The sequence below is a fragment of the Mastacembelus armatus genome, chromosome 1 (assembly GCF_900324485.2).
Source record: "Mastacembelus armatus chromosome 1, fMasArm1.2, whole genome shotgun sequence".
Lineage (NCBI taxonomy): Eukaryota > Metazoa > Chordata > Actinopteri > Synbranchiformes > Mastacembelidae > Mastacembelus > Mastacembelus armatus.
Window position 1 is genome coordinate 13,242,784 of NC_046633.1, and position 11,252 is coordinate 13,254,035.

At 39.1% G+C, this 11,252-nt stretch overlaps 2 protein-coding genes across 2 annotated transcripts; one reads left to right on the forward strand and one right to left on the reverse strand.

Moving 5' to 3' along the window:
* Positions 1-1,511: 1,511 nt before the first annotated feature.
* On the reverse strand, positions 1,512-4,268 carry hmgb2a (high mobility group box 2a). The gene is made up of 5 exons (XM_026304347.1): positions 4,122-4,268; positions 3,113-3,271; positions 2,705-2,853; positions 2,393-2,567; positions 1,512-2,244 (listed from the first exon to the last, which is right to left on the reverse strand). The coding sequence occupies exons 1-5, from the start codon at positions 4,185-4,187 to the stop codon at positions 2,065-2,067; spliced, it is 729 nt and encodes a 242-aa protein (XP_026160132.1). The 5' UTR covers positions 4,188-4,268; the 3' UTR covers positions 1,512-2,064.
* A 2,068-nt stretch (positions 4,269-6,336) lies between these two features.
* On the forward strand, positions 6,337-10,842 carry pmm2 (phosphomannomutase 2). The gene is made up of 8 exons (XM_026304346.2): positions 6,337-6,633; positions 7,519-7,630; positions 7,734-7,810; positions 7,972-8,063; positions 8,231-8,330; positions 8,943-9,018; positions 9,149-9,264; positions 10,019-10,842. The coding sequence occupies exons 1-8, from the start codon at positions 6,559-6,561 to the stop codon at positions 10,121-10,123; spliced, it is 753 nt and encodes a 250-aa protein (XP_026160131.1). The 5' UTR covers positions 6,337-6,558; the 3' UTR covers positions 10,124-10,842.
* Positions 10,843-11,252: the final 410 nt, after the last annotated feature.

Sequence of the window (11,252 nt, forward strand, 5' to 3'; positions counted from 1 at the left end):
GGGGGCCTCGACGACCCGATTCCTGGACGCAGTCAGAATAATACAACCTTTTTTTTCTAATTTAATCACCGAAAGCCTTAATTTGTATTAAAAGTCACACTAGTCACACTATACAAGCATGCCTTTTCCCACTTTTGATAATAAAAATAAGATTTTCTCTAAATAGCCTACTTTAGAAGTTCATTATATGTTTGTTAAAATAAGCTTCAAAACATGTAGCTAGTAGATAAAATGTACAATATGTCTCCCTGAGATGGGAGGGTAGGTCTAGTAAGTATACATTAGAGAATGAAACTACTTAGGCCAAAATTATATTTTATCAAGTTTTAAAATTAATGCTGGAAATTTCCACTTCATTGTGAAGTCTTTTGTGCATGTCATCTAAGGCGTGACCACTCTTTGTCTTTAAATAGCTCCAGTCATCATTACTAACCAAAAAAGTTTGTCACTTCATACTGGCTTCCCATAACTGGTGTGCCTGTTCAATAAACCACATATTCCTAATAACCTTAAGGTGTTTCTCTTGCAATTCAATGCAGCCAGATTGTCAATTCTAGTACTGAAGTGGATACACCTGACAAATAGGACCTGCTAAGAATTTAAGAGTCTGGATTAGAACCTGTAAATAATATCCCAATTTGCCTAGTGTCTACTACCAGTATATTATGTAAGGATATTAGCAACTGGATATGTCATGGGTTGTGCCCGAATGTCCACCCTACTCCCTATTTTGGGCCATATCTGGGGAGTAAACAATTTTGTATTGGTGTCTGAATCGCACGTGAAAAGTAGTGCCCTTAAAATTTCCCACAATACATTGTAAAAAGTAGTGATGGCCAATAGACGGGCTGAATAGATCGTCATGCATTGCGTGGATGAAAAAAAATGGCGGAAACGCCTGAAAGTTATAAATATAGATTCAAGATTGTAGGTGAAACTGATGACACAGATGGTTAAAGTATACCTTTTAAGAATACATTCGTGAGAAATGATCCCGAACAAAAATAAAATAGTTTGAAACAGGAAGTGATGTCTACATGCACCGGCGACCTGTGCTATTTCATAATCGGCGACAGAAAAAAAAAAATAAATAAATAAAATTGTGGCTGTTTCCGAAACCACTGAGTGCACCATGTAGTGTTCCACTATATAGTTGATTGAGGGTTAGGGAGTAGGGTGGACATTCGTGCAGTTTTTTACCACTTAAAAGTGAAGTTCACTAGTACGAGACTCCAGCATTAAGCTGCTAACTTTAAAAAGTATAAATCCCAAAATGCATAACTGTACTCTAGACTCCAATACCTCTGCTTATTAAAAAAACAAAAAAAAAAAAACAGACCTGTGGTTAGTAATGGATTAACAAATGTCTCATCTGCATCCATAATTAAAACTGCATCAATTCTTCTAAGCTTTACCTGTATGACAAAGTAGCACTAAAACAGTTAAAATACTTCAGATTTCCTTATTCCAGATATCCAATAAGTGTTAACAGTCCACACAACTCAATATACAAAATTTTATTACAAAAAGAAAATTCATTCTACATGAAAGTTTAAAGTTCCACATTAAAATGGCTGCAAACATTTTTAACCAAACTACAGATATATCCTGGTAATAAAATGAAGTGAAGAAACAGCACCACTAAACAGAAAACATAAGCAGTGCTTTTTTTTTAAAAACTTTACTCATGTGCTGCTGTCCACTGCCTGTACATGAGTTTCAGTCCATTCTATTATCACAGGAAATTTAATCTGGCTGCCTGTTTAGATAGCAAGGAGGACCTAAGACATAAGCCTGGATTCATCAGGAAAACAAAAAACAACAACACACACACACACATATATGTATGTGTGAAAAGTGGACTACTTGCCCCACCCCACCCCAAAAAATAAAATAAAAACAAAAAAACAAAACCTAAATCCCTGAATCTGAAAAGGAATACAGGTCTGGCATCCTTACAAGGCAGACCAACAGGGACAGCAGGCTATACTGTTGGAATCTTCCACAGACAAAAGTTAAGCTGAACAATGCATTTCAAATTCACATCATTTAAACAGAAACCACTTAGTCATCATCGTCATCATCATCGTCGTCCTCCTCATCTTCCTCATCATCATCGTCGTCATCATCATCATCGTCATCATCGGCTGGTTCTGCTTTCTTGGGAGCAGGCCTGCCTGGGCCACTCTTCTTACCAGCATCACTCTTCCCTGAACCACCTTTTGCTCGGTAAGCAGCAATATCCTATAAAAGACAATTTATGAAGCCTTTTCATACAAATGTCTATCACTGCAGTCATGTCTTAGTACAATAACCAAATATGTGCTGGAATTTTGGTTACAGTTGTAAACTTGCTGGTACTAGGCAAAAATATTGGGTAGCAGGTTGATACCTTCTCATATTTTTCCTTCAGTTTGGCAGCCTTGGCCTCATAGGGAGCCTTGTCTTTGGAACTCTGGGTAGCCCATAACTCTCCAAGCTTCTTGGCAATGTCACCAATGGAGATACCAGGATTCTCCTCCTTAATCTTGGGACGGTGATCAGAGCAGAACACAAAGAAAGCAGAGCTGCAGGGGGAGGGGGGATTGATAGGTTAGACAATGCACCTGATTGCATTACTGTAAATGATGTAAAACACTAAAAGTTGCTTTAAAAAAAAACAAACCCCCCACTTAATCCTGCATGAGGCATGGTGGTCACTTACGGTGGTCTTTTTGGGGCATTTGGGTCCTTCTTCTTCTTGCCCTTCTTAGCACCCTTAGGGGGAACGTATGATTTCATCTCTCGGTCATATCGGACCTTATCATTCTTAGCCATCTCCTCAAACTTGACCTTCTCCTTGGCTGACATAGTCTATAAAACAAAAACCACATGAGCTCAATAAAAGCCTCAACTTTCCTTAAAATTAAATGCTATGCTATTGAAAATTCTCTATGTACACATGAAGCTATGTCCTTCTGTTCTGGATGTTTCCACTTTATTGTAGGGAGGACAAAAGATTATAAAGAGCAGGCAAAATAGGGATACCAAAGAAGCTAAACTAAAGCATGACCATAAATATCTCTAACGCAAATAAATGTCAGGTGGTAAAAAGAAAAAGATGCAAACATACCTTCCATCTCTCAGAGCATTTCTTGGAAAACTCTGCAAAGCTTACACTTGTCCCTGGGTGCTTCTTTTTGTGCTCTTCACGACAGGTCGCGACAAAGAAAGCATAGGAGGAGGTTTTCCCTCTTGGCTTATTTGGGTCCTTTGTCATGGCTCGTTTAATCTAAGAAAAATGGCAGAAAATGTCCCATGAAACACAGAATGGTTCCAAAACATCTGCGCATAGAGTACAATATAAAGTTACTTCAGCCTGTAACGCTGCTTGTAAAATTACCAACCATAACAGACACATAAGACTAAATATGTTAAACGGGAACTTTTAGTTAATGCCGACTCAAGTAAATATTCATACATTTGTCGTAATTAAAGTATTGCATGAAGCATTATAATTACACCAACAGGGCAAACAGACGCTCAAGGGTGTTTTAAGGCTCTAATCGGATTTCTGCCTCTCTAGGACAAAAAGACGCGACTCCATTTTGTATCTTCCCGCCTAAACTAAACTGCGCCAAAACTTGTCCAACAAAGTACTCAAATAGCAGTCTCTTTACTTTCACATGACTAATATTCTGCCTTTAACTAAGGTGCAACCAGCCACTAGAATTGATATAAGGCAGATATCGGCTCATTTCGAACTTGAAGTGTGGGACCTACCGCCCTGTAGCAGGCTAAGCTACAAAACCAAATGGCGTTTGAATTGCGTGTTGCGCACTAAGCATACAGCAATGGACTACACTGCCTAGTTCACAGTATCGACAAAAACCTAAACTTTGCTGGCTGAAATTTGAAATCATTCCTAAAGACTATTTGGGTAACTTAACGTTGTTATTTATGCGAAGAGACTATCAACTTAAAAGACATAACGTTAATTTATTCAATAATACGTTTTAAGTAGTAAACATGTACAAATATGAAACCTGGTCACCATATATTGCAATAAAATGCCACAGACAGTATCGCCGACTTTAAGTAACAAAGTAGCTAAACACAATAACAAAATGGTAACACCTTACCTGTTTGCTGCGAGACGAGTTGTAAACGATTGAATGAGGAAGAAAGCACAACTGTTTTGTCACCATCTGCAAAGCCAAACTAACGTGACTAAATCTACTTCCACAATCCCTCCCCGCGAACAGCGGATTGGCCAGATTTAAGTATTTAAATTTGAACGCGGACCACAAGGCACATACCCGACTGTGATTGGTTGCAGTCTGTAAACCGCAGGACAGCACGCTTGTATGCAATACGTGTTTGCTGATTGGTTGATCTGGGCTTTTAAACATACGGCGCGAAATGTCCTTTGTCTGTTCAGAATCAAAATATGTTTCTGTGGTGATGTGAGGTTGCTGTTACGTGTCTGCACGTAGTGACCGTTTGTTTTTGTAGACGACAGCACAAACAATTACCAGAGCGTTTCTATTTCGTTTCCGTCAACACACTGCGGCAAAAGAAACTCAAACTGTCCTTGTTAGGTAAAATCAAACACAAAAATGCTCTTTTGATTTCTAACGGGCATAGTTATTGCTAAACTGAAACGAACAAGAGTTTCGAGTTTAGCTTCCCCTTCAAAACACAACTGCATTTGGCGTGTAATGGAGTTTGAATACTGCCATTACATAAGTACGTGTATTATTGATGAAACGTATTATCCATTGGCGTTTTTAAAGTAATTACAAATATCACAGTTTCATTGATGATCAATTAATAACGTGTACTATAGCTTTAAAAGTAGCCCAATTACGTTTCATATTTAGATGTAAAATCGGCTTAACAATTTCTAGATTTGGAGTAGGCTGGTTGACAGAGTCAACAGCACTATTACACTATTTTCAGGGCAGCCTTTCATTTCCTCATGAATGATAAAACTACCGTTGTGTGACAGAAGCACATACTGGCAACAGAAGATGGAATCAAACACCACATCAGTCTAAATCAGCCTAAACCACATCCGGCCATTTATTTATTTATTGCCATTATTTGCCACAATATAGGTCAGTGAAGATATCAAACTATGAAACAACACAGAATTACAGTAAGCAAAAAAAAAAAAAAAAAAAGTCGAAATAGTAAAGTATGTTGTAAATTGCCTTGACTAGCTTCATGAAGCAGCAGCAAAAAGTAGGTGTGAACTGTGAAACATGTATGAAATGTAAACAGCAATATTGTTAAAATAAGTCAGGACTATATGCAGCATATATTTTAAAACTCACTTTTAAACTATATTTAGCTACAACCATCCATAAACAATCACCTAAACAAACAACTAGTCTCTAGTATGAAATGATAATTATGAATATAGACTACAATGTATATATGTGAATCTGAGGACAGAGAACTGGTGTACAGTTTAATGTTGCAGTGTCAATTCTCAATAACGGAGTTATTTTCTAGATTCAGTCCGTATTTTTAGATGATGATACAAAAGTACATTCTAATTCTTATAGTATTTCTTGGAGAACTCTGGAGAGCTTACACTGGTGCTGTATGTCTTCTTCTGCCATCTTCTTCATATTTTATCTGAAGACAGAAGACTTAGGCAGGGTCAGGTGAAAGGTGGACTAGTACACAATTAGATTCAAAACCTAGAGACTGCATGCCTTGTGACGTATATATAGCCTAGATAAAACCTCTTTAGCATGTCTCTGAAAATGAGAAAAAGAACTGATGCTGTTATCTCAGCAGGTTCATTGAATACTACAATTGCAAAATTGGAGGTGTAGAGGGAGAAGACCTAGATCAATCAGTGCCTTAAAAAAACCAAAACTTGAACACGCAGTATAGGTCCAGAAGAAAAAGCACTGTACTAGTTCGGTGGGCCATATTGCATGATATTAACTGGAAATTTAAAAACGGAAGCTGTGCATGCAGTGGGTGGGAGGTCCAGATGAAAAAAATGGTGTGAAGTGCCTCCAACAAAATCTATTGCTCTGTTTCCCAAAACCAGCATAAGACATAAATTGAGTGTTCTTCAACTTAAACAGCTCAATGTTCTGGAATAGCCTCCCCTAGTATTCAGGATATGAATAAAAAATCTGATTTGACAGTGAAATTGCCTGGAAAATGAAAAAAGGTTATATGTGAGCAAGAAGCCACAAAGTCAGTCAAATAATAGCAATGACAAGATAAGATGCCCTTGACTACCCTTGAGTTTTAACCCTCGGGGATAAATCCCATGATCTGCCGAAACTGAGGGGTTTTTTTCTTTTGTCATCGATCACGTGACTCAACACAAACAAGACTAAACCTTCCTACGAGGCTTCAGCGGAAACTGTCGAACGCACTACATACACGACTCGGATTGTCAGTGTTACACCCACTGTCTAGTAGTTGTAATTTTGAGCAGTTTCAAATACCGGATTATGAGAACAGCATCATTAGGATACTGAGTGCAAAGGGATAAAGTGGCCACTGTACGCCAAGAAAATAAAGAGGGAGCGAGGGAGAGACAAGATGAGTACAACTCCAATGGACACGAGCACGCTTTGCCTCTTCGATGTTGACGGAACGCTTACGGCCGCGAGACAGGTAACGTTAATGTGTGTGAGTGCGCGCGCGCGCGCACACATTTCTAACAGTGCACGTCAAAGCAATATCCGGCTCCACGTTGTTATGGTAGTTATTCCGAGCGATAATGTGCTCCGCCGAAACATGTACTTTGAAACTGTAGTTCCATTAAATATAACATTACCCGATATCAGGGCACGGTGTTACTAGCTGCAGCAATATAGAAATAAATCTCTTCTAACCACGCAGTAAACCAGTAAACGATGACTAGGCTTTTTGCAATGACTGGAAGTGTCTGGCGGAACGACAAACCTGAAGGACTTTTGTCTTTTTTTTTTGAGAGGACGCGTTAGTGTGTAGGAAATATTGAAGTTGACCTTGAATTCTGTAAATCTATATGTATGGATCAGCACTGTCACCATACGCGTTCAAAACACAACAAATGACACCAGTGTCCCTGACTGAATATAAAGAGTCAGTGTGTTCCCTGCGTGGGTGTGATGCACTCAGCAGTGTTTGGAGAATGACTGTGCAAAGAGGAATTAGGTCATGAGTTGGTTTAGTGAGCAAGTGAGCTTGTGCAATAGACAAAACAGGCAACCTAGTGCGCAATAATTGTACCAAAAAATTTAGTAAAACTAATCACTAATTACTTTCAGGTGCACTAAGTTGACATGCAGCCTGACAACTGGAAACACTTGCAAATATGTTTAAATTTGAAAAGATTAATCTGGTACTAAATGTAAATATGCTAAATTAAATACTCTTTCAACTGTGGTGGGTTTTCTTTCTGCAGCAGGGGGTCTTGTGCACTTTGTCTTTAAGACAGTCTTGTTGCTATTGTTACTGTCATTATTTCCCTTTGATGTCAGCAAATCCAAGCTGAATGTCTGAGTTTGTTTTCAGCGTGTGACTCCAGACATGGCAGAGTTTCTTCAGAACCTGAGGACTCTGGTTCGAGTCGGAGTGGTTGGAGGGTCGGACCTCAGCAAGATCAAAGAGCAGCTGGGAGATGATGGTGAGACGTGTATCTGGCCTGTATGTAGTAGACCAATGATATGATACTGCTCAAGTATGTTGTGACTTTACCTCTCAGTTTTTCTGTTTGTTTCTATGTACAGTGATCCAGAAAGTAGATTACGTGTTTGCTGAGAATGGTCTTGTGGCCTATAGGAATGGGGAGTTACTTTCTGTCAAGGTAAGACTGATGTAACATTTCCAAACTATAGCTTTCTTTATAAATGCTTGTGAGCCTGTATTATCAAAAGGCTTGGTTTGACAGATTACAATGATTTGCCATCCTAATGCCTTCACATGACAGGTCCCAGGAAGTTTACTTTGTCTGCTTGATGTTGTCAGTCCATCCAGGCCCATATGGGAGAAGAGCTACTTCAAGATTTCATCAACTTCTGTCTCAACTATATGGCCAAGATCAAACTGCCCAAGAAGAGGTACAGATATGTATTGACTAGTTTTTGGAGTTAGCAGTAGGTTTGTAATAATGAAATGGTCATGGATGTGGGCTGTGAAGCTTTAAAAGCTGCATTCAAAAACATAAAATAATGATGATCTCGTTGAGATTTAGAGTAACTATATTGTAATGTACGTTGCTTTACAGGGGGACATTTATTGAATTCCGTAATGGCATGTTGAACATCTGCCCTATTGGACGCAGCTGTTCTCAGGAAGAGAGGAAAGAGTTCTATGAGCTGGATCAGGTAGCATTCACAAGTGGCAGTGATGTCAGTGTTGTTTTATATGGGATATGTTTCTTTCTTTCGACTAAGGCAGCAATTCTCACTCAGAGAACACTGCTGTTCTGGTATACCCTCTTCATCAATAAGCATGTCTAAAGAAACTAATCATTTTCAAGCAAGTTGCACTGGTTACTTTTCACCATATTAATGAACATAAAATTTGTATGCATATATATGACCTGCTGGTAAATGGCAGTCAGACAAAGCACAGTGAATATTGGGAAACTTGCCACCAACTTTGTCATTAATTTTTGTCTGTGGGATATGGAATTAGGAAACTGTTAAAATGTTTGACAGAACATTTCAAAGCACAATACATTAAATGTTGATTTCAATGTTTTCTGCCTCCCAGTGGCCAAGGAAGGATTTAAGCTCTGGCAGCTTTAACATTGCCGGATATTTGAGATGCTTGAGAGAATATCCCTGTAAAGGGAATTTTTCTACGTGATCTTATTACACTGCGGCCTAGAAGTGAATGTGTGCACTCTCAAAATACATATATTTAAAATAACTGTCTGCATCCCCAGTTACTGAAAATGACAAACTGCTGAGCTTTGGGTCTTCTTTTGACAGAAAGAGAAAATTAGAGAGAAGTTTGTGTCTGTATTAAAGGAAGAGTTCAAAGGAAAAGGACTCTCATTTTCAATTGGTAAGTCTCCGGCAATAATAACAGCATGTGTCCATAAAACAAAACGAATCTTCAGCCGTGCAGTGTAAGCTATCAGATCACTGGTGGCTGAAATGTAGATTTTCCACATTGTTGGTTTGTTTTTCTGCAGGAGGCCAGATCAGCTTTGATGTCTTTCCTGATGGCTGGGATAAGAGGTACTGTCTGGGCATCGTTGAGAAGGACAACTACTCCACTATTCATTTCTTTGGAGACAAGACCAAACCTGTGAGTATTGTAACTACTGCTGAACAGACACAAAGAGGCTGGTGGTGTAAAATTAGCATGCCTTTAAAAAGGCCGAATACCAATAGAATTGCAGAGAGAAAGCAGTTGTAAAAGGACCAAGTAGACCACCCATCAAGATTACACACCAAGAATGGGTTGTTATTGACATGTTTTATGCACTGAAAGCCAATTGTAACCTACTGTATACAGCTCACCTGCTGAGTTAGCATTTCCTCACTCAGGCTACTGAACCCACTTACTCTTATTTTACTCATCTGTTCTTGCTAAACTGCCATTTGAAAGCATATCCACTGTAGTCCATAGAGTGTTTTTGAAAAGCTTATGTCTGCTGATGTGAAAATGTCAATTTTCTTCATTGTGGTTTGAGGCCACATTTACAGATTTTTCTCAGCACATCAGGATTTTGGGTGTGACACTGTTAAAACTCAGGGATTTAAAGCCTAGGTCACTCTGACTGTTGTGTGCTGTAACAGCAGTCACACCAGGTAGGGGTTTTGTTAGGACATGCCAAATGGTAACACAAGCTGACAATCAATCCCCATTCAAAAACATTTTACTTTTCATAGTTTTTTCCTTAGGCTGTGTTCACACATCCACACATTCATGTTGAGCATTCTGATACTCTTTTTACCAGCCACACTTTTTCTCTGTACTGAGGTGGGAGGACCAATGGCAGTGATATTGAAAACAACACCAGCTAAGTTAGCTGAGCTTACGTTTGTCTCTGTGACAGGGAGGGAATGACTACGAGATCTACTGCGACCCACGGACCATCGGCCATGAAGTCTCCAGTCCAGAGCAAACAAGACAACTCTGTCAGCAACTTTTCATCTCATAAGGCAACTGTTACTGTACGTTTGTGCTGTTTTTACAAGACAGAGAAGACAGACTTGTATAAGATGTCTTATTCCTCTGTAATTATCTTGAGTACTGACAAATGAAAAGAGATTTCTGGGCATTTTCAGTTGGGTTTTGAATCACATTTGTGATGTCATTTGGAGTCACAGCTTTATATGTGACACTAAAGGTAAAGGTCACTTATCTTCTAATCCACATGTAATTCTACCTTGTCTTGTTTATGATTGTGAAAACAAAATACAACTGGAAATGTGCTTATTTCTGGCCTGATTACAGACTGATATTGCTTGGACTTGTCCTCTTGTGAACACCAACTCCCACCAGGCTACCACAATTAGCCTCTGACAAACTTCAGTGACACACACAACACAACACACTGACAGAAGGCTTCTGGATTTAGTGGAAGCTTAGTTAGTCACATGTCTCAGTTGGTGAAACAAACACATCTTTATTTCTTAGAGCAAATGCTGTCAGTCAAATGTTGCTGGAGCAAAGATGTCTTTTACACTAAAGTTCTCTGGGACCATAGCACACCTTGCCACCTCTGATATAGCTCATTTTTGTTCAACAGGCTCTATCCATCCATCCATTATATATATCTGCTTATTCCTAATTAGGGTCACAGGGATCAGCTGGAGCCTACCCCAGCTCTCTTTGGGTGAAAGGCAGGGGTACACCCTGGAAAGGTCACCAGTCCATCACAGGACCACATAGAGACAAACAACCTCACACACTCACACTCACTCCTATGGGCAATTTAGAGTCACCAATCAACGTGACAAATGTTTATGGACTGTGAGAGGAAACCAGAGTACCTGGAGAAAACTCATGCAAGTACAGGGTGCAAACCACTAAGCCACAGTGCTGCATTTAACATGTTCTATGTCAGCAAATAATAAAAAAAAACCTGCGCAGAACAGCAAACACCATAAACATGTTGGTGACATTAGGTGAGAGTCAATGTCAGTTTGTCAACTCTGAAATAAAGTAAGGATAACATTTATCACTGAGATTTGTCTGTTTTGTAACAAGGACTTCAAAGTTCAGTCCAAAACCTGATAATATACTGGCAAATATTTGTTTTTGTTTGCTAAGGATTCTTTAAATCT